Consider the following 27008-nt stretch of genomic DNA (forward strand, 5'->3'; position numbering starts at 1 on the left):
ATATATATTGTTAGTCTTCGTTCCTTAAAGGCACATTCACAGGAAACTGATTCGTTATTGACAAAATATACTTAATAATTATATATAACTAATCAGAACTAGGAAACCCTAAGTCAAAATAATGAGACATACAAATTTTGCATTTGCAAAATATGTATAGGCAAAATTCAACGTGTCACGTGAATCTTTAGGCCTAGTTCCAAAATGAAAAATTACCCTTATATACTCCCGATCCCACAAAAAACTTCCTCTATCTGAAAAAGAGCAAAAACCATCATGTAAAAAATGAAAAAAAGAGACAGAAAGTATTTAAACAGGATCGTATACCCTGTGAAATACAAGTTATATATTTTTTGTAATCGGACGCAATCAGTTGTCTCCAAACGAAACGCTATCTATCTACTCAGTCATCTAGCTAGAAGGTCGTCCATCCTCTTCTGTCTATAGAATATGACCTTCTTCCTCCAGCGTCTACCCAGGGGAACACCGCATCCCGCTCTCCTGCCGGTGAAGAGACCAAGTCGTCCGCGGTCTTAGGGAGGGCTAGTTCCTGGTTCAGCCCCTCCGTCCCACCAGTTATGAAAATCAGGCGACGCGGACTGGCTGTGGTTGAGGTGAAGGAGGTCGAGTTCTTGGGACAGCCGATCTGGCGTCCTCTCATGGTAAAGCCTGCGGCGCTGTGGTACTTACCTGCTACGAATTCCATGACGATCTCGCCGCTGTCCGGGAATGGAACGATACCTGAAACGTAAGACACAGGAGTTTGCGATTTAAAACCGACCCTAACTTTGGTCAAGATGCTGTGACTGAACTGATGAGCTGTTTTAAAGCTCTGGTGGTTTAATTACTGAGATTTATCTGTATGAAAAGTATGATATCTCTTAAGCCAATATGCTGTGACTGAATTGAGGAGCTTTTTCAAGTTCTGGTGGTTTAATTACTGAGAGTTATCTATTTGAAAAGTAATATATTTCTTAAGCAAAGATGCTGTGACTGAATTGATGAGCTGTTTTAAAGTTCTGATGCTTTAATTACTGAGAGTTATCTGTATGAAAAGTATTATATTTCTTAAGCAAAGACCTGAGTTTTTCACCAGAGGAAAGGTTTATCATATTTTATATAAAAGTGTACTTCCATAGTTCCCTTACTGTGAGCACCAGAAGGAATGAATCCACAGTAGCTTCGATTTGCTATCACAAGGCGAGCTACGGAGCAATCTTTTGTTTCTTCCACGTCAAACTCATCCATCAACAACTCTATACCGCATCTGCTCTGGTCACTCCTGCCAAAAAAGTCAGAAAAATCGTCAGTTTTGATGAATCTTTGTGACTCAAAGGTGGGGATTAAGCTGAGAAGAAGAAGAAGAATTCTTGTCTCAATGAAGGCTATTCTACAACAATACGGAATTTTATGGTGAAGACAAGAATGAAAAAGGTACATGAAACTCATTGGCATAGGAAATTTCAAAGATAATTTGCAGTTTCTCCTGATACACAAACTTGAAGTCTTGCACATGGGTAAACATGGCAAAAGTTAAATCAAGTATCAAGTCTTTGAAGCTTGGGATAAGTGTGGGATAGTCAGAGGGAGGGGTGTGAAAAGACTTTCAGTGCTGTATATCTAGGAAGAATACAGATTTTGTTCTAAAATTTATAATTTGTTCCTACAGAAAAAAAGGAGGATGACTCCTGTAACCTTTATGTACGTAGCTTGGTATGTGTGATGTTTAGGCTGGCAGGGCTCTGTTGCCTTAACTGTAACATTCTCTAAGATATGCAGAGGAACCCAATTCTTGCATTTCTGAGGGGAATACCAGCTGAGTGAATAGCAATAATGCAATAAGACTGAAGAGAACTGTGCTTCACAACCATCCACTGCCTGAGCTTCAACAAGCAGGTCAACTTTTTTGCTGAAGGCCAATCCTTATAAGCGATAAAGAATTATACTTTGAAATTTACACTTAATGACTCACCTTCTGACTCTAAATATGCATTTCATGTCGGTATAGTAAGGTCCTGGGTATCCTGGGCTGTCAACTTGAAATGTCCTCTCACTGGTGGCCTTGTTGCACATGCCGCTACCGTCATCTTTACCCTGCAAGGCGACAGTCTTCTCCTCATGTTCACTAGACGACACTGTGAGTTTTTCACGATCCAAAAGAGTAGGTTTTGGCACAGGCCTTTGAAAAACGGGGTCAGTGTTACTGTGAGGTGCAGCTAACAGTTCAGGAAGGGGCGTTGGGAAAGGAGTTGGGAAAGGGCTGGGCGTCACTGTTGGAAAGGGAGCCGGAGTCGTGGGCAGAGGAGTTAACGGTGAGAAAGGTGATGGCGTGGTGTGGTGGTGTGGTCCTTCGTGGCTGTGCCCGCTATCATAATGTGTGTAATTGTGATCATGGCCATAGGATTCAGAACCATAATATGAGGTATAACCTTGCCCTACCAGGTACGGCCTGGAAAACGGGTTCTTCTTCCACCAGAGGCCGTACACTGGCTTATACCATGGTTTTGTAGGCCTATAAGGTCTGTGCCAAGGCGTTGGATAGGAAGGATATGAAGGGTATCTCGGATGATTGGGTTGGAAGTGGCCGCAAGTGAGCTGGGTGATCTCTGCACTGAATCCTCGACCGGAGCCATAGATGTCTGAGCGGAAGCACAGGTTGAGTCTATTTCCAGAAAAGTGGTACGTCCCTGAAAGTAACAAAATGATCTCAGAACTAGGGATGATAGTGACAATACAAGCAGTCCTTGGCTTACGATGTTCCGAGGTTACAACGCTTTTCAATTGTATTCATCAGAAATTATTTCCAGGTTTACGATGCATGTTCTAGGGTTATGACACTTACGACGCCGATCTGACAGAAGAAATATGACGCCAAAAATGCAAAATAATCATTATTTGAAGTTTTCTTTATAAAAATGCAGTTTACATAGTTTGTGATACACTCGAAGCATTAAAAGTAAGATTTTCTTAGGATTTTTGACGATTTTCCGGCATATGATACATCTCAAGAACGGAAGCCCTGTCGTAAGCTGGGGACTGCCTGTACTTATGGCATCACTATTTAATGGCACATATGTGGAAATATTATGGGTTTTCAATTAAGAAACACGGACCAAGACACTTACGTATTTCACCAGGGTACCTCCTTCCGCACAGACGTTCCTGATAACCTACTTGCAAGTAATCCTTGGCACAACCTGAACTGTCTTCGACATCAAAATCTAGGAGCTGAAAGTAGAGTGCACATTTGTAAAATCTGACAAAACCAAATTAACCAAAAATGAATTTGTTTCCTTGCAGTGAATATAATATATTGATCCAAATCCTTATACCCACTACAGTGAGTTCTAAATTGGAATATAAAATCTAGGCAAAAGGCCAAACCCTAGGACCTATTAGGATAGTCAGCACTGAAAATTATGTTGAAGCAGTTGTTAGAAGAGGGTGGAAGGTAAGATGGAAGACAATATGAGTGGAGGTCTAGTCCTCCTATGAGCCACTGAATTCTAATGAGCACTTTTCTCCAAAAACTCAGTGGAATAAACTATTCACATTGCATACCACAACAAGGAAGTCCCTTAACTAGAAATCTACAATCCTCTACATAAATTGAGACACATAAATTGAGACAAGGGAACTCCAACCATACCTTAACTTGAAGCTGACATACATTAGATGCCACTTTGAAGACTGCCCAAGTACAGAACGAGTTGCTAGGGTACGCCAGGGGGTAACTGGGGGACCGTATGTTGTAGCTGGAAGTCGAAATGGTGCCCCCACAAGTATCCGGACTTCCAGACGTCCTCTGGGTCACGCGAATTCTGAAACGCCGCCCGTTGTTAGGCTCCAGTCCAGAGTGGAATCTGATGGCCAAGGAATTCCCTAGGAATGGATACGTTCCTGTTTGGACGGAAGAAAATAGGTTGTGAAAATAATTTTAAAGGATCATGATTCCTGTCAAATCTGCCATCCTTTTATACTTATTCATTCATACTTTCATTTATTTACTTATTAATTTATCTTTCTATTCTAATTAACGATATCTTCTTTCTGTATTTCCTATTATCTTATGTAACTGCTTTTAAATGAACGCCATATTCTTTGAAAGCTTGAATTTCAAGTCAGAGGCCCCTGTAGGCTTGTTCCATATGAACAGGAGTTTATCTCTCAATAATAATAATAATAATAATAATAATAATAATAATAAGATACTGCAGGATACTATGCACACAAATGAAGTAGGAACAACTGCTTTCAAACGAACATCATATTCTTTGGAAGCTTGAATTTGAAGTCAGTGGCTCCTGTAGGATTGTTCCATATGAACAGGAGTTTATCTTCTTATCTTCTCAATAATAATAATAATAATAATAATAACGTGTGGCGCCGTGGAGGAGTGGGTTAGGCCGTCAATAGACTTAAGTCAAGTTAAGCAACATTGGGGCTGGTCAATCGTTGGATGGGTGACCGCTCTCCTCGGCGTTGATTCCTTGGGAAAGGATCTTTACCATAATTTCCTCAGTCTACTCAGCTGTAAATGAGTACCTATCCCTGATGGGGTAGGGTCCAGCTATGGGTTAAATAGCAAAAACTCAGCAATGATGGAAAGAAATGAAGGAATAAACGACAGCGACGTAAATGGAACCTCTGGCAACAGAGGAGCTTCGTCCGGCAACCAGGTATTCAACCCAATTGAAGGGGAAGACGGTCAGGTACTTGGAGGTCGTCATCCAGTAAACTGATCACCACAACGACAGTAATCAACAGCCTGAGATTGGAGCTACAGAGGCAAAAAGGAAGAAATGGACAAGAGAAGAAAATAAGGAAATATGGAGATGCTACATCAGAAGAAACACCCGACGGAGAGAGGATATAGAAGAAGATTGGTCAACATCTGGAATGAGAGGAATAACAGAGCAGAGGCTGGCAGACCAAGTAAGGAACATAAAGAAAAACAACTGGCTCTCCCCAACAGAAAGAGAAGAACTGGAAAGGGAAATGTCACACGACAACGAATTACACGAAGACGAACTGAGAGACGATGCCACAGAAGACGACAGGGAGGATGAGGTATCAAACAACGACACACGAAGAAACACCGACGAAGTAACAGAGAGGACGGAATGGGTAGAAAAGATTAGACAATGGATGGAGCCAGATACAGAGAGAACAAAGATCCCCTCCATGAAAGCCTACACCAAGAAATTAAGGGAGAAAACAAGTGAGGTCAATGAAATAATGGGCATAATACACACCACCAGTATCACAGAAACAAATAACTTGACATATGCAGGAGCAAGATTAGTAGCAGAACTGATGGGGATTCGAACACCAACACAACCAACCCAACAGAAACCAAAACAGCAACCTCCTTGGAAAAGGCGCCTGGAAAAGCAAATCATGGTGATGAGATCTGACTTGAGTAAACTGAAAGAGATGGCAGAAGAAAAAAGGCTAAGAAGCAAGAAAAACAAGGGAGGAACTCAACGAGAAATACAAAAGTACAAGAGAGGGGACTAAACAACACAATAGAAGATGTAAAACAGAGTGCTTTAAGCCAAAGCACATAAGATCCAACGGTACATGAACAGGAATAAGGGATACCAACAGAACAAACTATTAGGAACCAACCAGAAAAGACTATACAGCCAACTAAGAGGGGAAGACAACCACCAGAAATTCCTGAAGCCGAACCAAGTAAGAGACTCTGGGAAAACATATGGAGCAATCCGGTATCACACAACAAACATGCAACATGGCTCCAGGAAGTCAAGGAAAAAGAAACAGGGAGAATAAAACAAAGATTCACAGAGATCACGACAGACACAGTCAGACACCAACTAAAGAAAATGCAAAACTGGAAAGCCCCAGGTCCCGATGAAGTCCATGGATACTGGCTCAAAAACTTCAAGGCCATACCCACGAATAGCAGAACAACTCCAGCATTGTATCTCAAATCACCAAGCAACCCAAATGGATGACCACAGGAAGAACATCCTTAGTACAAAAAGACAAGAGTAAGGGAAATATAGCCAGTAACTACAGGCCTATCACCTGCCTACCAATAATGTGGAAGTTACTAACAGGTATCATCAGTGAAAGGTTATACAACTACCTAGAGGAGACAAACACCATCCCCCACCAACAGAAAGGCTGCAGAAGGAAGTGTAGGGGCACAAAAGACCAGCTCCTGATAGACAAAATGGTAATGAAGAACAGTAGGAGAAGGAAAACCAACCTAAGCATGGCATGGATAGACTATAAGAAAGCCTTCGACATGATACCACACACATGGCTAATAGAATGCCTGAAAATATATGGGGCAGAGGAAAACACCATCAGCTTCCTCAAAAATACAATGCGCAACTGGAATACAATACTTACAAGCTCTGGAATAAGACTAGCAGAGGTTAATATCAGGAGAGGGATCTTTCAGGGTGACTCACTGTCCCCACTACTCTTCGTAGTAGCCATGATTCCCATGACAAAAGTACTACAGAAGATGGATGCCGGGTACCAACTCAAGAAAAGAGGCGACAGAATCAACCATCTGATGTTCATGGACGACATCAAGCTGTATGGTAAGAGCATCAAGGAAATAGATACCCTAATCCAGACTGTAAGGATTGTATCTGGGGACATCAAGATGGAGTTTGGAATAGAAAAATGCGCCTTAGTCAAAATACAAAAAGGCAAAGTAACGAGAACTGAAGGGATAAAGCTACCAGATGGGAGCAACATCAAACACATAGATAAGACAGGATACAATACCTGGGAATAATGGAAGGAGGGATATAAAACACCAAGAGACGAAGGACACGATCAGGAAAGAATATATGCAGAGACTCAAGGCGATACTCAAGTCAAAACTCAACGCCGGAAATAATGATAAAAGCCCAAATAAACACATGGGCGTGCCAGTAATCAGATACAGCGCAGGAATAGTCAAATGGACGAAGGCAGAACTACGCAGCATAGATCAGAAAACTAGGAAACATATGGACAATACACAAAGCACTAAACCCAAGAGCAAATACGGACAGACTATACATAACACGAAAGGAAGGAGGGAGAGGACTACTAAGTATAGAGGACTGTGTCAACATCGAAAAAAGAGCACTGGGGCAATATCTGAAAACCAGTGAAGACGAGTGGCTAAAGAGTGCATGGGAAGAAGGACTAATAAAAGTAGACGAAGACCCAGAAACATACAGAGACAGGAGAAAGACAGACAGAACAGACGACTGGCACAACAAACCAATGCACGGACAATACATGAGACAGACTAAAGAACTAGCCAGCGATGACAATTGGCAATGGCTACAGAGGGGAGAGCTAAAGAAGGAAACTGAAGGAATGATAACAGCGGCACAAGATCAGGCCCTAAGAACCAGATATGTTCAAAGAACGATAGACGGAAATAACATCTCTCCCATATGTAGGAAGTGCAATACGAAAAATGAAACCATAAACCACATAGCAAGCGAATGCCCGGCACTTGCACAGAACCAGTACAAAAAGAGGCATGATTCAGCGGCAAAAGCCCTCCACTGGAGCCTGTGCAAGAAACATCAGCTACCTTGCAGTAATAAGTGGTACGAGCACCAACCTGAAGGAGTGATAGAAAACGATCACGCAAAGATCCTCTGGGACTATGGTATCAGAACGGATAGGGTGATACGTGCAAACAGACCAGACGTGACGTTGATTGACAAAGTCAAGAAGAAAGTATCACTCATTGATGTCGCAATACCATGGGACACCAGAGTTGAGAGAAAGAGAGGGAAAAATTGGATAAGTATCAAGATCTGAAAATAGAAATAAGAAGGATATGGGATATGCCAGTGGAAATCGTACCCATATCATAGGAGCACTAGGCACGATCCCAAGATCCTTCAAAAGGAATCTAGAAAAACTAGAGGCTGAAGTAGCTCCAGGACTCATGCAGAAGAGTGTGATCCTAGAAACGGCACACATAGTAAGAAAAGTGATGGACTCCTAAGGAGGCAGGATGCAAACCCGGAACCCCACACTATAAATACCACCCAGTCGAATTGGAGGACTGTGATAGAGGAAGAAAAAAAAAAATAATAATAATAGTAATAATATACAACAGAATACTATGCACACAAATGCAGTAGGAACAACTTAGCATTATTAAAAGGAAAGTTTGCAGAAAATGTTTGAAAGTGAATTTTGCTCTCTCAAAACTTTCATTAAAAATATTGGAAAGATCAAGTGAATTTTTCTCTCTCATAACTTGCATTACAAATATTGGAAAGATCAACAGATACTTCATTCAACAAAAACGCTATTGATTCCTAGGTTTCTTTTTTATGTGAAAAAGACGAATTCGAACTCCTTACTCGTCTGGCCTGTTAACTGTCCACAGAGCCGTTGGCCAGTGCCGACGACCTCCACGTAATCTCCTGAGCAGCCGAAGCTTGAGGTCATTTCAAAGTCCACGAGTTCCAAAAATAGGCTGAGAATACAAAAAAATTAATTAGAGAAACGATAAGATAAACTTATATCTAAAGTATCAGTCTAGTTGTAAATCAAGTTATCTTTACAAAGGGTTATAAAATACAGAATGGAATATGTTAGGCTAATTATAAGTTAAGTTTGATTAAGGAATGCAACTGTGGTGTTTTCCAATAGTTTTTTAATTGGTTTACTTGTAATATTAAGAAAACAAACCAATCATGAAATTACCCGTTCAAGGCGGATATACCGCTGGAAGAGGGTAATTTAAAAAAAAAAAAAAAAAAAACAACGACCCCGACTAGGGATTAAGCTGAGAAGAAGAAGAAGAAGAAGAAAACGAAAGAATTGTAAATCTGCACAAATAAAAAAGTGAAAAGTAATTGTGGCTATAAGCATATCTTAGTTTAACCAGACCACTGAGTTGATTAACAGCTCTCCTAGGGCTGGCCCGAAGGATTAGATATTTTTACGTGGCTAGGAACCAATTGGTTACCTAGCAACGGGACCTACAGCTTATTGTGGGATCTGAAAACCACATTATATCGAGACATGAATTCCTAATCACTAGAAATAAATTCCTCCGATTCCACGTTGGCAGAGCGGAGAATCGAACTCGGGAGTACCGAATCGGTAGGCAAGCACGTAACTGACTCGTCCATATATATATATATATATATATATATATATATATATATATATATATATATATATATATATATATATATAGATATAGTACTATATATATAAACAGCAATAACACACAATTCCTTACTTGACAACGGAAGGCGAAGATTTCACGACGGTCGTGGTACAGTCGGTGCCCGAAGGGTAGGGAGCCGGGTATCCTGGGCTCAAGAGCATAAAAGCCGACTGCTGAGTGATGGTGTCGCACTGGCTGGGGTCAGGTGGCAGGGGACCACAGTCCGTTAACTGCGTCGCCTCCATCTGGGGAAGTGTCAAAGGTTACTATTTGAAGTTCTATGTCAAAGGATATATAAAAGATTGTGTCAAAGATTGTGTCAAAAGTGACATCAAGGATACATATGTTGCCATTTAACACCATACGTCAAAGTATACATAAAAGATACATGTGTTACTAATGAATGTCCCAAGTCAAAGTATACATAAAGTCTACATACATTACTACTGGATATCTTGTCAAAGGATACCTATATTACTATTCAAAATTATATGCCAAAGAATATGTAAAGGATGCATACGTCATTAATGGATATCTTAAGTCATGGGATACTTAAAGGATACATACATTACTACTGGATACATCTGTTACTATTTAACATCATATGTCAAAGTATACATAAAGGATACATACGTTACTAATGGACGTCCTAAGTCAAAGGATACATTAAGGATTGCACCCAAAGATCAATATGTTATTATGGGATGCCCTGTGCCAAAGGATACATACATAACTATTTCACGCCCTACATCAAGGGATACTTACCTTACTATTGGACATCCTGCGTCCAAGGATACATTAAGGATAAAAACCTACCTCAAAGGTTATGTAAAGCTAGATATATTTGATGTCCTGTGTAAAATGATAGGTAAAGGATACATAAGTTACTATTTGACTTCCAACATCACACGATACATATATCATTGTTTGACGTCCTTTGAATATGTTATTGCTTGACGTCCTCTGTCAAGGGATTCATAAAGGATTGCGTCAAATCATACATAAAGCATACATACGTCACTAATTGTATATAACATAACATTTGTCTTAGTGACTGTGAGAGCCAGACATACGAGCATGAATCACCACAAATTTTAATCATAAAATCTAAAAATCACGAGAGGATAAATTGAAAGGAAAATGAAGAAATTCAAATATAAATTATCATAAAAACTAGAGAAGTATAGGAATAAATGAACTAAAATTAATACACGCTCCTCGACCTACGAACGATACATTGCATACGCCTGTTCATATCTTGATCTGTTCATAAGTCCAACTTGATAAACTCAGTATTATTTACGTTTTTTCATACTAAAACACAATACTATAGTAGATTCACATCAACCATGCATCTGATGTCTAGGCCAGTCCCTTGCGGCGCTCCTTATTGGCTGTTGGTAAGCCAGTCACAGGGCTGGAAACTCTGTCTCTCTCGAGAGAGAGAGAGTTCACATAGGCAGGATGTATGTTCCATTTTTCCTGAGGGATACTTTTGAAAGACGTATCCCTCAGGAGAGGTGGAACATACATCCTGCCTATGTGAACTCTCACAAGAGAGGCTGAGAGTTCGACAGCCAATCAGGAGCGCCGTAAGGGACTGGCCTAGACATCAGAAGTACGGTTGATGTGAATCTATTATAGCACTGTACTGCATTTTATACAGTATTTTATTAATATAAATGTAATATAAAACGTACATTAAAGTTTATGTGAATCTACTATAGCACTGTACTGCATTTTATAGAGTATTTTATTAATACAAATGTTATATAAAACTTAAATATATTAAGCAAATTATGATTATAATAATACAGTAAAGAACAGTTTTAATCTACGATCACGGTTCTTCGTATCTCGGAAAGGTCGTGACTAGAGGAGCTTTTAAGTATATATCTTCTTTTAAAAGACAAATTATCGTCTCACCCTGAAGCCCTTTCCAGCAGTGGCAGCATCCGTGTGGAGGTTCATCTCCAGAGTCTGGTCCGGAAAGTCGAAGGTCACTGAAAGGGATCATTCCAGTTAGCTTGACACATCCTGGTTCAATATGGAGTTTATATATATATATATATATATATATATATATATATATATATATATATATATATATATATATATATATTAATGTCTTTTTGCTGTAATACTATAATACAATCGTTAGGCCGCTCCTCAAGCAGGTGTCCAAGACTAGTCGCCAGACGGGAGTTAATGAGGCCAGAAATCTCCTAGGAATAGTTTAATTCCCACCCTTCCTGGGTCACCAACAGAGACTTACTGCCACACCCACATATGTTTTTGTATATGTACTCTTGTAACACATCCTATGCCCATATTTTACCAGTGATCAGGGGCACAGTAGGAGTGCTCGAAATATATGGTTGCAACGTTAAAATAGTGTTTTATGGGCATTTTATCTTCACACACATGTATACATATATACATATACACTGTATGTATGTATAAATATATTCAATATATATCTATGTATGACTGGTAAAAATGTTCTGCAACAACAGAATTCCTTCTAATAAAAGGAGCCCATAAAAACACCAAAATATAGAAAGTAAGTACTAGTATATCTCAGACTGCTGTCTCTCTCTTCAGGTAGGTAATGAAGAGAGAGACAGCAATCTCTGAAATATAGTAGTACTTAGTGCCTATATTTTGGCGTTTTTATGGGATTCTTTTATTAGATATATGTATATATATACAATATGCATAAACGTAAAACTGTAACAGCCTAAGGTCATCTCTCAGACCTTAATGAAACCTGATAAATTAAAAAACTACTTCAGCTACAGAATTTCTAGTGAACAACTTGAAAGGAATCCACCCACTTACAGACGCGCCCTTGCAGTGTACCGCATATTTTGGTGCCCCCTATGTCCAGGTAATCCCCCAGGCACTGCCCCGTCAGGGGATCGAGGTCGGGCAGGTCAACGTCGATTAAATTCACCTGGAGCTGTTAAGAGGACGAGAAAGGAAGAATTTTAAGAAGAGTCTGCAAGCGTTCTTGAAGCACATGAACCTTTAGCCATGTTTAGGTAAAATACATTTAAATACGTGTGTTTGGGGATAGGACTGGCGTATGGAATTTAGGCTCAAGGCCAAGCTTGCGCTGGGACCTATGAGGTCATTCAACGCAGAAACGGAGACTGACAGCAACGTGGTTTGAAAGGTGTACCAGGAGGATAACCTCAAAGCAGTTGCACTATGAAACGATTGCAAGACAGGGTTAGGGAAAGTATGATGGTAGAAAGAGAATGCAGGTGCAGTTAAAGAAATTATATGGGTTGCAGGTAGGAACCTAAAGGGATGCTGCAAAGTGAAATGAATCATATATAACAGTTTCCAAAGCCCTTAATGTTGTTTTTCCAAGACATAAAGAATAAACAGGGAAAACATCTCAACAACAACTCACAGCACAGACATCAGTGCTGAATCGGCCTACGATGTAGACGCAGTTGAGATTCGCCGCATAAGCCGTAGGGTATCCAGGACTACTGACGGTGAACGTCTGCTCGGCGAAGACTTCGTCGCAAGCCTCGCCCGCGAAGGTCGTGGTAGGGAAGGTCGGGAAGACGCTTGTGGAGGGAAAATCGACCGTCGACGGGAATGTCGTCGGGAATGTCGTCGGGAACGTAGACGTGACGCCTCCAGGAATGGACGTCCCGGTTGTTGGGAATCTTCCCGAAGTCGTTGGAATTGTCGTCGGGATTCGTCCTGGAATGGTTGGGATCGTCGTCGGGATTCTTCCTGGAATGGTCGTTGGCACTGTTGTTGGAATTCTGCCTGGAATGGTCGTTGGCACAGTTGTCGGAATCCTGCCTGGAATGGTCGTTGGCACAGTTGTCGGAATCCTGCCTGGAATGGTTGGTAGAGTGGGCGGTAAACCGGTGCCAGTGAAGGGGTTGAAGTCTGGATCTCCTGGAATATTCTGGTCTGCGTTCGTCGTGGTCTCATCCGTCGTCAGAAGCCCTGGTCAATTCTGTGAAATCTTCCTCAACCTCGCTTTCCAGACCTCCTCCTCCTCCCTCCTTCTCATCAACTCCAAAGGGCTCCTCATTCTTCCCAAGGCCAGTTATAGGCCTACGTCCAATGACCGAAAGGATATAACTGATATCAATATCAGACTGGTTCGTCGGCAGAGGACCCGCTAGCTGGACGTTAGGCGAGAAAGTGCCCGCTGGAGTTCGAACATTTGGCGGGAGAGTGGTGTTTGGGACGGTAGGCAGGGGTACGGGTTTCAGGGCGGGGAAGGTGGTGGATTCCGAAGGCGGGGACGTTGAGTCTTCGTTCCTTCCCGGTCTGGTTTGACCGAGTGGCGGCTGGAGTGGTTTCCCTTCGTCGCATCTCACTCGTCGGCCGGAGATTGAAAACCCTCCCCTCCGCGAGGACTCGTCAGAGCGGAACCGGATGTCTAACTGGGGTCCTTCGAAGTCGTAGTATCCTGCAAGGATAAGAAAGACTAGATAGTTCGTCGTATATTACAAAATAAAAGTTGAACGTGCAGAAGAGCTGCGAGAGTTTTGTTAAAAGCAGACTGAGCCTAGGGGAAGGGGGGTGTTTAACCCCCTCTGGACTCCCCCCCTAAGAGATATCGTGAATAGCAAATCTACGCATGTACAACAATAAAAAAAAAAAAACTTATGTAAATTCACTCAATTCTCGTAACTTTAAAATAAGATTAGGCCTATAGCGAGGTTTACCAAGCTTCATCACATCTTTAAGAATTCATTAGAAGTTCTGGTAAGGTATACATGAGATTATAATAAGGTTTACAATTCATCAAATCCCAAGAGGAAGCAAGACCTAGCATATGAAACAAGCCTATCATACTCCTTCAAGGAAAGTCTAGAATATCTTACGCGTGAATCCAGGTTGGAGTTTCCCACACAGCCTTCGCCCCTGGACCTCCAAGTAATCAAACATGCAGCTGCCGTCCTCCAGATTGAAGTCCTCCACCTGGAGGTCGATCCCACACACTCCTTCGCCCCTGGTGACGACGTAGTGACACTCGACGTTGTCCTCGTATTCCCTAGGATATCCGGGACTCCTTATGACGAAGGCGTCAGACTCTATCCTCCTGCAGGAAGGAGAGAAAGTGCATTTTTTTTTTTTAATTTCTGTTCTTGGCCATTTTTGAGCGTTTGCTAAGAGGCATTTGCCAAGGAGAGGGACACATTTCACCTTGTGTACTTAATTTCAATAGCTGTAGAACAAAATGAGATATAAATGTATATTTTAGTGAAGACCAATAACCCTTCAATGTTGAGATGAATCTTAGGAAGTTGGTCGAGTTCAATGCTTCTAAATAAATCGCTAAAGTACGCCTAGGCCTATGACACGTGAGTGAGAGAGTAGGCCTAGTCCAAATCATTTTTACTTAGTGACACCAATCTTTAACTAACAGGTAAGTTAATTAAAGTATTAATTAGTTGATTTTCTATGCAATTTATTAGTCGTCTGATGAAAAATAAAACTAAATAACGTAAACAGATCTGTTGTGGTTCAATTCCTCAGTTACCTAGACCGAACGACACAGGTTTTTAGCCCCAACGACTGACTGACCTGTCACAAGGTACGGTCGACACCAGAGCTTTCCCCAAGGACTTCGGCTGACGGCAGGACTTGACCTGACGGCCCAGCAGGAGGAATCCGGAGGCCCCGTGGGTGTCTCCGCTTCGGAACTCCACCGTCAGGAAAGACGAAGGGAATCTGAACAGCGCTGGAAAGTGTAAAGAAGACAATGTAGGCCTATACGTCTGTGGGCGAAGCATATATAGGCCTAAATCGGCTCACGAGGCTAAGACACCCGTGGTGTAAAACAGACCATTTATTTTGTTTTCATTCTTGTCTGATCTTTATAAATGATAGAATTTTGATGAAGTAAGTACATTTTAGTGCGAAAATTACTTTTGACAAATTGCACTAGGCTTAAAACATTTTTTTTGTCAAACCGAACGTTTATTTTGTCTTAATTCTAGTCTAATCTTCATAAATGATAAAATTTTGATGAAATAAGTAAATTTTAGTATTACAATTATTCTTCATAAGTGGCACTAAGCTTAAAACAATGTTTTTATATATTCATTTTATCAAATGAGCTTTTATTTTGTTTTCATTCGTGTTTAATTTTTATAAATGTGACAAAATGGTGATGAAATCAGTATTTAGTGAACAAATTACCTATAACAAGTCGCATTAAGTATAAAAATGTGTTTTAATATTTTCGTTTTGTCTAACCGACTTTTTTTTTGTCTTATTTTTAAAAATATAGTATAAAAATTACTCTTGACGAACTGTCCTAGACCTATATCAAATTTTTTTAGCACTAATATTGTTAAAAATCAAGTTAAAACCATATATTCCATTTACTCCACGCCAGAGCCACAGGTAACACCACTCTTACCACCCTGTTCGCGGAAGACGTCAATCATTTAACATATCCTGTCGAAAACCTTTAGAGTTCCAGAGGTCCTTTATTCCTCCAGACACCGTTGGACTTGGAACAGCCTCCCAGAGGAAGTTCAATGCAATGCATTACAATCCTAATACCATTCTTCTTGTATCTAGATACAAATTATCTATTTATATTATTATTAATTTGTCTTTTTCCTTTTTAATAAGTGGCATCTCTTCTTTCTGTGTTTCCCTGTACCTCGTCTCACTTCGTCCTGAACACTATATCTTTTGGAAGCTTGAATTCCGAGTCAGTAGCCACTGTGTGTGTTTGCTCCTATGAATAGGTTTCATTTAGTGAATAATAATAATAATAAAATAATAATAATAATAATAATAATAATAATAAAATAATAATAATAATAATAATAATCGAACTGAGAGACGATGCCACAGAAGACGACAGGGATGATGAAGTATCAAACAACGACACACGAAGAAACACCGACGAAGTAACAGAGAAGACGGAATGGGTAGAAAAGATTAGACAATGGATGGAGCCAGATACAGAGAGAACAAAGATCCCCTCCATGAAAACCTACAACACCAAGAAATTAAGGGAGAAAACAAGTGAGGTCTATGAAATAATGGGCATAATACACACCACCAGTATCACAGAAACAAATAACTTGGCATATGCAGGAGCAAGATTAGTAGCAGAACTGATGGGGATTCGAACACCAACACCACCAGCACAACCAACCCAACAGAAACCAAAACAGCAACCTCCTTTGGAAAAGGCGCCTGGAAAAGCAAATCATGGTGATGAGATCTGACTTGAGTAAACTGAAAGAGATGGCAGAAAAAAGGCTAAGAAGCAAGAAAACAAGGGAGGAACTCAACGAGAAATACAAAGTACAAGAGAGGGGACTAAACAACACAATAGAAGATGTAAAACCGAGGCTAAAGGCCAAAGCACATAGGATCCAACGGTACATGAACAGGAATAAGGGATACCAACAGAACAAACTATTCGGAACCAACCAGAAAAGACTATACAGCCAACTAAGAGGGGAAGACAACCACCCAGAAATTCCTGAAGCCGAACCAAGTAAGAGACTCTGGGAAAACATATGGAGCAATCCGGTATCACACAACAAACATGCAACATGGCTCCAGGAAGTCAAGGAAGAAGAAACAGGGAGAATAAAACAAAGATTCACAGAGAACACGACAGACACAGTCAGACACCAACTAAAGAAAATGCAAAACTGGAAAGCCCCAGGTCCTGATGGAGTCCATGGATACTGGCTCAAAAACTTCAAGGCCCTACACCCACGAAAAGCAGAACAACTCCAGTATTGTATCTCAAATCACCATGCACCCAAATGGATGACCACAGGAAGAACATCCTTGGTACAAAAAGACAAGAGTAAGGGAAATATAGCCAGTAACTACAGGCCTATCACCTGCTACAAATAATGTGGAAGTTACTAACAGGTATCATCAGTGAAAGGCTATACAATTACCTAGAGGAGACAAACACCATCCCCCACCAACAGAAAGGCTGCAGAAGGAAGTGTAGGGGCACAAAAGACCAGCTCCTGATAGACAAAATGGTAATGAAGAACAGTAGGAGAAGGAAAACCAACCTAAGCATGGCATGGATAGACTATAAGAAAGCCTTCGACATGATACCACACACATGGCTAATAGAATGCCTGAAAATATATGGGGCAGAGGAAAACACCATCAGCTTCCTCAAAAAACAAAAATACAATGCGCAACTGGAATACAATACTTACAAGCTCTGGAATAAGACTAGCAGAGGTTAATATCAGGAGAGGGATCTTTCAGGGCGACTCACTGTCCCCACTACTCTTCGTAGTAGCCATGATTCCCATGACAAAAGTACTATAGAAGATGGATGCCGGGTACCAACTCAAGAAAAGAGGCGACAGAATCAACCATCTGATGTTCATGGACGACATCAAGCTGTATGGTAAGAGCATCAAGTAATAGATACGCTAATCCAGACTGTAAGGATTGTATCTGCGGACATCAGGATGGAGTTTGGAATAGAAAAATGCGCCTTAGTCAACATACAAAAAGGCAAAGTAACGAGAACTGAAGGGATAAAGCTACCAGATGGGAGCAACATCAAACACATAGATGAGACAGGATACAAATACCTGGGAATAATGGAAGGAGGGGATATAAAACACCAAGAGATGAAGGACACGATCAGGAAAGAATATATGCAGAGACTCAAGGCGATACTCAAGTCAAAACTCAACGCCGGAAATATGATAAAAGCCATAAACACATGGGCAGTGCCAGTAATCAGATACAGCGCAGGAATAGTCGAATGGACGAAGGCAGAACTCCACAGCATAGATCAGAAAACCAGGAAACATATGACAATACAATACACCAAGCAGTACACCCAAGAGCAAATACGGACAGACTATACATAACACGAAAGGAAGGAGGGAGAGGACTACTAAGTATAGAGGACTGCGTCAACATCGAAAACAGAGCACTGGGGCAATATCTGAAAACCAGTGAAGACGAGTGGCTAAAGAGTGCATGGGAAGAAGGACTAATAAAAGTAGACGAAGACCCAGAAATATACAGAGACAGGAGAATGACAGACAGAACAGAGGACTGGCACAACAAACCAATGCACGGACAATACATGAGACTGACAAAAGAACTAGCCAGCGATGACACATGGCAATGGCTACAGAGGGGAGAGCTAAAGAAGGAAACTGAAGGAATGATAACAGCGGCACAAGATCAGGCCCTAAGAACCAGATATATTCAAAGAACGATAGACGGAAATAACATCTCTCCCATATGTAGGAAGTGCAATACGAAAAATGAAACCATAAACCACATAGCAAGCGAATGCCCGGCACTTGCACAGAACCAGTACAAAAAGAGGCATGATTCAGTGGCTAAAGCCCTCCACTGGAGCCTGTGCAAGAAACATCAGCTACCTTGCAGTAATAAGTGGTATGAGCACCAACCTGAGGGAGTGATAGAAAACGATCACGCAAAGATCCTCTGGGACTATGGTATCAGAACGGATATGGTGATACGTGCAAATAGACCAGACGTGACGTTGATTGACAAATCAAGAAAAAAGTATCACTCATTGATGTCGCAATACCATGGGACACCAGAGTTTGAAGAGAAAGAGAGGGAAAAAATGGATAAGTATCAAGACCTGAAAATAGAAATAAGAAGGATATGGGATATGCCAGTGGAAATTGTACCCATAATCATAGGAACACTAGGCACGATCCCAAGATCCCTGAAAAAGAATCTAGAAAAACTAGAGGCTGAAGTAGCTCCAGGACTCATGCAGAAGAGTGTGATCCTAGAAACGGCGCACATAGTAAGAAGAGTGATGGACTCCTAGGGAGGCAGGATGCAACCCGGAACCCCGCACTATAAATACCACCCAGTCGAATTGGAGGACTGTGATAAAGCAAAAAAAAAATTAAATAAAAATAATAATAATAATAATAATCATTTAACATTTTTTTGAAAAAAATGGCAGAATTCCCAGAACTGATTTTATACAAAATTCTTTCAATTCTCCTTATGCTTTGAAAGAATTTTGTATAAAATCAATTCTGTGAATTCTGCCATTATTTTTAATAATAAAACATGTCTGAAAGAAGGACTGCTTCCAGCATTCACAAATAATAATAATAATAATAATAATAATAATAATAATAATAATAATAATAAGCAAGAACACTGCGGCATTTGTCAACCTGAAACATCTCTCGTTACCATGATTACGTCACCAGGGACAGGTACGCGGAAATTCATGGATGTCTCTTTGTCTTCAAGACAATGACTCATTAGTGACAAGATAAGGGACCCATGAGATGTAATTCTTTTACTTATTATTATTATTATTCGGTACCAATGGAATCTAAGGTAATTTGGCTGCTTAGGACAAGGATACGTCTGAACAGAACGAAACGAATTTATATTATTTTTATCATCATTATTATTCAGAAGATGAACCCTGTTCATATGGAACAAGCCTACAGAGGCAGGGTATTGACTTATTATTATTATTATTATTATTATTATTATTATTATTCAGAGGACGAACCCTACTCATATGGAACAAGCCCGCCAAAGGGGCCACTGACTTGAAATTCAAGCTTTCAGAGAATATTATGGTATCCATTATAAAGAAGTAACGGAAGGTAACGGGATATACAGAAAAAATAAACGAATAAATAGATAAATATATAAGTAAATGATTAAAATAAAAGGACAATTGTTTTGGAGTAGTAGGGGGGCTGTTCCACGGTCCAACGGTGTGAAGAATGAAGGAAACCCATCCAACAATTGACCTCACCTGATTGACCTCGCCTGTACCTCCCGCAGTGATGAACTTCCCCGACGGTCAGCGAGTCCCCGACGCAATCACCCTCCTCATTTCGGGTTGGGTCCGCCGTGACATCATTGGTCACCTGGTCCCCTCCCCCGCGTGACCTGACGGCCAAATCGAGCCTCAGGACAGTCAGGGTCACTCCGCAGATGTCCGGATGACGTCGGTAGATCTGGTATCTGCAAGTCGTGCTGTGGGAGATAAGGAATGGAATGTGAAATTGAGGACGTAGGAGAAGCCCTAGGATCTATTAAGTCATCCAACCCTGAAAGGGAAACTGAGAGTACAAAGGTTTGAAAGGCGTAACGGGAGGGAAACTTTGCAGCTACGCTGTTAAACAATCATTAGAAGAAGGTGGAAAGTAAGATGGAAGGAAGAGAATATGAAATGAGGTGCTGTAAAAGGAATGGAATGGTATATGAAACTTAGGCCATAAGCCCAAGCAAACTCTAGGACCTATGATAAGGTATAGCAAGAGGAAAACCTCAAAGCAGCTGCACTATGAAACAACTGTGAGGTGAGGGTTGAAGAAAGTAAGATGAAAGAAAGAGATTATGATTGGAGGGGGCATAGTAAAAGAAATGAAATGGGCAGCAGCTAGCGGCCGTAGGGACGCCGCAAAGAACCTTGTAAGTAAGTAATGTCTGTAGGGTGCACTGACGTGGCACTACCCACCCTGCGTGGGCGAGGAAGATAAGGCGGCGGAATGGAAGAACGGGTCATTATCGTTAAGTGAACCCTGTAATATGGGAGGATCATTACTTCCCTCAGGTATGCGAGAACATATTTAGAGAGCCGTTATGGCAGTGTGATGATGAATTGCCGACATCCGGGGTGATAAGAATGCCGTCGAGACGACGAGAATGAAAACGATCCTTTAAAAATAATAATTCAACTCACTTAGCTGGATAGTTGTTGGGGTAAGAGGGTGAATGGATGTAGAAATCCTCTCCCGTGATAAACTCGTCGCAGAATTGGCCCGGACCTGAAAGAAGAAGAAGAAGAAGAAGAGTGAAGGTTGAATGAAAAGACTTTGTTTACAGACTAACAGGAGACCTCAGTCTTGAATATATTAAAGGTGACAGTTACAGATAACATGAGACCTCAGTCTCGAATAAATTAAATAAAGGGTACAGTTACAAGACAGTTACTGATAACATAAGACCTCAGTCTTGAATGAATTAAAGGTGACAGTTACAGGACAGTTATTGATAACATGAGATCTCAGTCTTGAATGAATTAATTGGTACAGTTACATTAAAGTTACTGATGACTGAAGGTTGAATGAACAGAGTTTGTTTACAAATTGAAATGAGAAGTCAATCTTGGATGAATCATTATTACTATTGTTATTATTATTCAGAAGATGAACCCAATCCATATGGAACAAGCCCACCAAAGGGGCCACTGACTTGGAAATTCAAGCTTCCAAAGAATATTAAGGTGTTCATTTGGAAGTAAGAGAAGGTAAAGGGACATATATATATATAAAGAAGTACAATAACAAGACAGTAACTAATGACTGAATGATTTACGAAATTGAGGCTGTCAACCAAAGCACTGGGGCACTTACAGGCGTTCAGCCCTTAAGACTGTAAAGAGGGAGTTTGAGCGGTTGGACAGCAAGGTAAATTTATCCAGAAAATAATGGAGATGAAGTACTACAAGGTTCTAAATGAGGCAGAGATGTCAGTAATGGAGCACTGTAGATCTGTCAATAATCTTAATATAAAAAAATATATTTCAATTTCATTGACAGAAAAGGTCATAAAGATATCCAAAATGGCGTGAAGATTCTGAAACGTATAAAAAGTAATAAAATAATAAAACCAATGAAATATTCATATAAATGAACCACATCACATGACAACGGTCGCTTAAATCGTGAACCATCTCACGAAGGATGCTGACGAAATCGAAGACTCCCCCCCCCCACACACAACCCCCAAAGCTGGCATAAGGCCATCATTACCACCCAGCAAATCACACAACGACGCTTCCCTGATCTTTCTGCATCCTGAAATAATATTCACAGGATCAAATATTACTCAAAATATAAAATATACAGAGAGACCGATGTCATGCCAAGCGGACATTCCTTTTTTCCGACTTGGTATTTTGTTCCAGAACAAAGCAGATTGACAAAGAAGTACAAAGATATATGGTCTGATGTATTCCTTCCTGGTCGTGACATGCATTCTGTATTTTCAAGGTGACATTGGTCATCGTATTTATTCATAACAGCGTATTTGGGGGAATATTTATTAATTATTATTATTATTATTATTATTATCATTATCATTATTATTAAACAGGTATGGGAACAAGATGACAGGAACAATGATGAGAGAGAGAGAGAGAGAGAGACTCCAGTTAAATAATTATCAACGTTCTGCAGACTTCAGAGAGAGAGAGAGAGAGAGAGAGAGAGAGAGAGAGAGAGAGAGAGAGAGAGAGACTTCAGTTAACGAGATTGAATCATTGCCAACTTTATCCAGACTTTCTGATCAAACTCTCAATATATATATTATTGGATATTATTATTATCTATTATATTATTCAGAGCATAAAACATAAAGACTAAATAAAACACAGGCGGAAGTATGGACCAGACCAGGTCAGGGAAAGGAATTCCCAAAAAAAATCTTTCTTAGCAATGCGCACCCAGCCACAAGAGGCGAACATTCAGAACGAATCCGATCAGCTAATAAACAAGACGACAGACAGAAGCATGAGACACTCGAGCCCCCATACTAATAATCCACTCGACTCCTTTTAACGGAGAATCTCTAATACCCCAAAGGATGTTTATAAGATTGGAATGGAGTGGAATATACAATTTAGGCCAGAGGCTAAGCAATGGGACCTATGAGGTCATTCAGCGATGGAAAGGAAACTGACAGTAGGTATAGGTTTGAGAAGTGTGACAGGAGGAAAACCTCGAAGCAGTTGCACTCTGAAATCATTGTTAGGAGAGAGTGGATAGCATGAAAGAAGAAAGAGAATATGATTGGAGGTACAGTAAAAGGAATGAAAGGGGTTGCAGCAAAGAAACAAGGCAAAAAAATGACCTTGAGTAATGCCTACAGCGCACCACGTGAGGTGAACTTACGACAATACCCCTCCACGGACTAATCCCCCGAGTAAGGTTATCATAACGCGAAGAGGGCAACGTCCTATGGTATGACACCCCGTCACGCCTTGTAGGGCGACGCCCACGGTGTAAAAACATATCCTTACGGGATGCTGCTTCTCCTGCCGCTGTTTGTTTGTTCTGGACGAAGACCTCGTCTCGAGACGTGTCTGTAATTATATTTCCCTGCGAGTTTTTCTTTTGTTTCGCCACGAGAGCAGGAGGAAGAGAGAAGGGGGGACTGTACTGTTATCTAACACGGCGAGCTGGAGGAGGAAGTGGAGGAGAAGGAGGAGGAGGAGGAAGTGTCCGTTATGTGTTGCTTTGTGATTCATGTTTTTGCGTCCTGGGGTCTTGCGTGGCAAAATGAAGAAGAAGAAGAAGAAGAAGAAGAAGAAGAAGAAGAAGAAGAAGAAGAAGAAGAAGGAAACATACAAAGGAGTTATTTTTCTTAATATTATATAATATAATTCAGAAAATGAACCCTATAGAATAATATTATTATTATATTATTATAAGAATGTAGTAGAAGAAAACTTACAGTTTTTATCCTTATTATTATTATTAATATTATTATCATTATTTATTATTTATAGAATAGTAGAGGAAAACTTGTTATTTATTATTAATTATTATTATTAATTTTTTAATTATTATTATTATTATTATTATTCAGAAGACGAACCCTTTTCATATGGAACAGACCCACCACAGGGGCCACTGGCCTTGAATCAAGTTCAAGCTTCCAAAAAATATTGGCGTTCATTAGAAAGTAAAAGAAGGTATAGCAGGAAATACAGAAAGAAGAGACCATCTATTAATAAAAACTAAATAAACAATTTAATAAATAAGTCGATAAAACTAGTCGGTAAATTATAAGAATAGAAGGAGAATTGTAGTATTAGGGGAGTAATGGTTTGGATCTTCGCTTGAACTTCTGAAGAAATTCCAATTGACGACATCCTCCTCAGTGAGTTCTGTCATTGTCCCATCATTGCTGGAATGGAATGGAATATAAGGTTGAGGCCAAAGGCCAGGCGCTGGAAGCTGGAACCTATGAGGTCATCCAGCGCTGAAAGGGGAATTGAGACTCTATAAAGGTTTACAAAGGTGTACCGAGAGGATAATCTCGCAGTTGCACCATGAAACAACTGTTGGAATTAGAACTGGAATACAAGATTTAGGCCAAAGACTAGACGCTGGAACCTAAGAGGTTATTCAGCGCTAAAAGGGAAACTGAGAATAAAAAGGCTTTGAAGGTCTGACAGAATGAAAACCTCGCAGCTGCACTTTGACACAGCTGTTGGAATTTGAACTGGAATGTAGAATTTAGACCAAAGGCCAAACGCTGGAACCTATGAGGTTATTCAGCGCTAAAAGAGGAACTGAGAATAAAAAGGCTTTAAAAAGGTATAACGGGATGGAAACGTCGCAATTTTACTCTGAAACAACTGTTGGAATTAGAACTTGAATATCAAATTTAGACCAAAGGCCAGGCGCTGGAACCTATGAGGTCATCCAGCGCTAAAAGGGAAACTGAGAATAAAAAGGCTTTGAAGGTGTAACAGGAGGAAAACCTCAAAGCAGTTGCACTATGAAACAACTGCTAGGAGAGGGTCTGCGAGAGTAAGACGGAAGAAAGAGACTATGAGCAAAGGTATAGTAAAACGAACGAAATGGGTCGCAGCTACGGGCCGTAGGGACGCCGCAAGGAACCTCGAGTGACGCCCGTTTTCGCACGCGACAGTTACAGAAGAACAAAAAGGTTTGACTAAGGTTTCTGAGTCACCTTCTCCATATTGTTATGCCAAGATAAAGGAAGAGGTATCGGTTATGACGCTTATTATAAACAATTCTTAGTAAAGCGTCAAATGCATTTCCGAATTGTATCATTATTTTTCTTTGTTTTGCTACAGGTGGATTATTCATCGTAACTTCCTTTTACAAAAAAAAAAAAAAAAAGTGATTCACAATACATCAGTTTTGCCTCAATTAGCGTTTTTATTTTGATTTTGTATTCAGAGATAAACTATTTCGTTTTTATCTCTATATACATTAATATATTTTATTTGATCTCTTTACATATGAATATACTTTTTTCTTATCTATCTTATTTCTTTAAATGTGAGGAAACGACTAATACTCTATAAATCAACAAAGGAATCATTCTTCAAGTTAAACTCAGACTACAGACAAGTTAGAATTGCATTTGAAACCATGAAAATAATAATAATAATAATAATCTGACATTATTCTAAAACAATGGTGTACAAGATATTGGTACAAGAAATTGTTTGCTAGTAACAGTTCCTGAGCAGAGTTACTGCAATCCGCAAGCATTATGCATAGGATTAACGGACGTTAGACGTGAACAGAATTTGAATTACTCGGGTACAGCTCTGTAGTATTTGTTAGTGAAACTGATATCAATATAGGATATGTAAAATATAATTAATATATATATATATATATATATATATATATATCATATATATATATATATATATATATATATATATATATATATATAATATATATATATAAATATAAATAAACATAAACCATATATAGAATAGATAAACACACAGCACATACATAATATATATACACACACAGTACATATACATATATTATATATATATATATATATATATATATATATATATATATATATATATATATATATATATACAATATATGTACATATATATATATATATATATATATATATATATATATATATATATATAGATATATGTGAATCATACATAATACTATATAAGCACACATAGATACCTCAGGCCTGCCCCCAACTCCCATCAAGAGCAAGACAGCGGACACACCCCCCCCCCCCAACACGGTAATTTTCTTACCAAACTTCTTGGGCCTCTGTCCCATCAGCAACAGGGCTTCGTTAAAGGCTTTCTCCTTCATCATCAAAATCTCCTCTTCAGTCTTTGGCTTCGTGACCCTGGTCGCCCCAATTTCGGTCCTCGAACTCCTCGGGGTCATGTTCGAGTCCTCTTCCTCATCATCCTCTAAGATGACGTCATCGGTCAACGTCCGTAGCAAGTTGGCATCGATGTGGTCGGGTTCGCCGTCTATGGGGGTCACGTGGTGGGCTGTTCCTTCTCCCGATGTCACAAGGAGACTTAAGGCTAATATACCCAGCCATAATAGCAACCACATCATTCTATTAACATCCATCTTGCTATAACTACTATTAATTAATAATTATCTATGAAACTTCGACTATAAAACCTTTAAGAGTCTTGACGCATCTTCACAGCAAGTGATTACTTTTCACAACACGAATCGTCACTCCAAAACAAAATGAATACCGTGGGCCCCCCTCTCTCCAGGCTGGAGGATAACTCGTCACGCGTCCTACTCGCACACCTGTTGGTACGACAATGCCAAGGAGACGGGTCTCTCTCGCTCTCTTATATGTCCCTTGCAAAGTACAGCTGAGAGGAGAGGTGAGGAGACTGAGATGTTGGTTCCTTCGCGATACTGGAACACTACTCGCCCTGTGACGCCGCAATTATATATATATACATACTCCGCCAAATGTTGAGTCAATACGATATGCTTCGCGTTCTTATCGCGTTTGTTTGTCCTTTCACTTTTCGTTGCAGTCTGAATTTGGTTGATTTAACTGGTGAATATGGTGGAATTCGTCTTGCTTGTATTGTGGGATGGAATAGAAAATTTAGGCCTAAGGCCAAATGCTGGGACCTATCAGGTCATTCAGGTTTGCAAGGAAGACTGAGAGAGAGAGAGGTGCGACAGGAGGAAAAGCACTGGAACCTATGAGGTTATTCAGGTTTGCAAGGAAGACTGTGAGTAAAAAAGGGTTCTATAGG

The 27008-nt window shown here is 40.1% G+C and overlaps 1 protein-coding gene across 1 annotated transcript; it reads right to left on the bottom strand.

The window, feature by feature from the left end:
• Positions 1 to 7: 7 nt before the first annotated feature.
• LOC135222985 (uncharacterized) lies at positions 8 to 26617 on the bottom strand. Its single transcript, XM_064261487.1, is given in 16 exon segments — positions 8 to 741; positions 1149 to 1282; positions 1973 to 2687; positions 3126 to 3228; positions 3650 to 3900; positions 8367 to 8482; positions 9257 to 9429; positions 11111 to 11187; positions 12026 to 12146; positions 12606 to 13167; positions 13169 to 13634; positions 14053 to 14270; positions 14756 to 14912; positions 19977 to 20200; positions 20910 to 20994; positions 26016 to 26617. Coding segments are annotated over 16 exon segments (4062 nt in total). The 5' UTR covers positions 26350 to 26617; the 3' UTR covers positions 8 to 415.
• Positions 26618 to 27008: the final 391 nt, after the last annotated feature.

This window comes from Macrobrachium nipponense, chromosome 8 (genome assembly GCF_015104395.2).
Source record: "Macrobrachium nipponense isolate FS-2020 chromosome 8, ASM1510439v2, whole genome shotgun sequence".
NCBI classification, from domain to species: Eukaryota; Metazoa; Arthropoda; class Malacostraca; order Decapoda; family Palaemonidae; genus Macrobrachium; species Macrobrachium nipponense.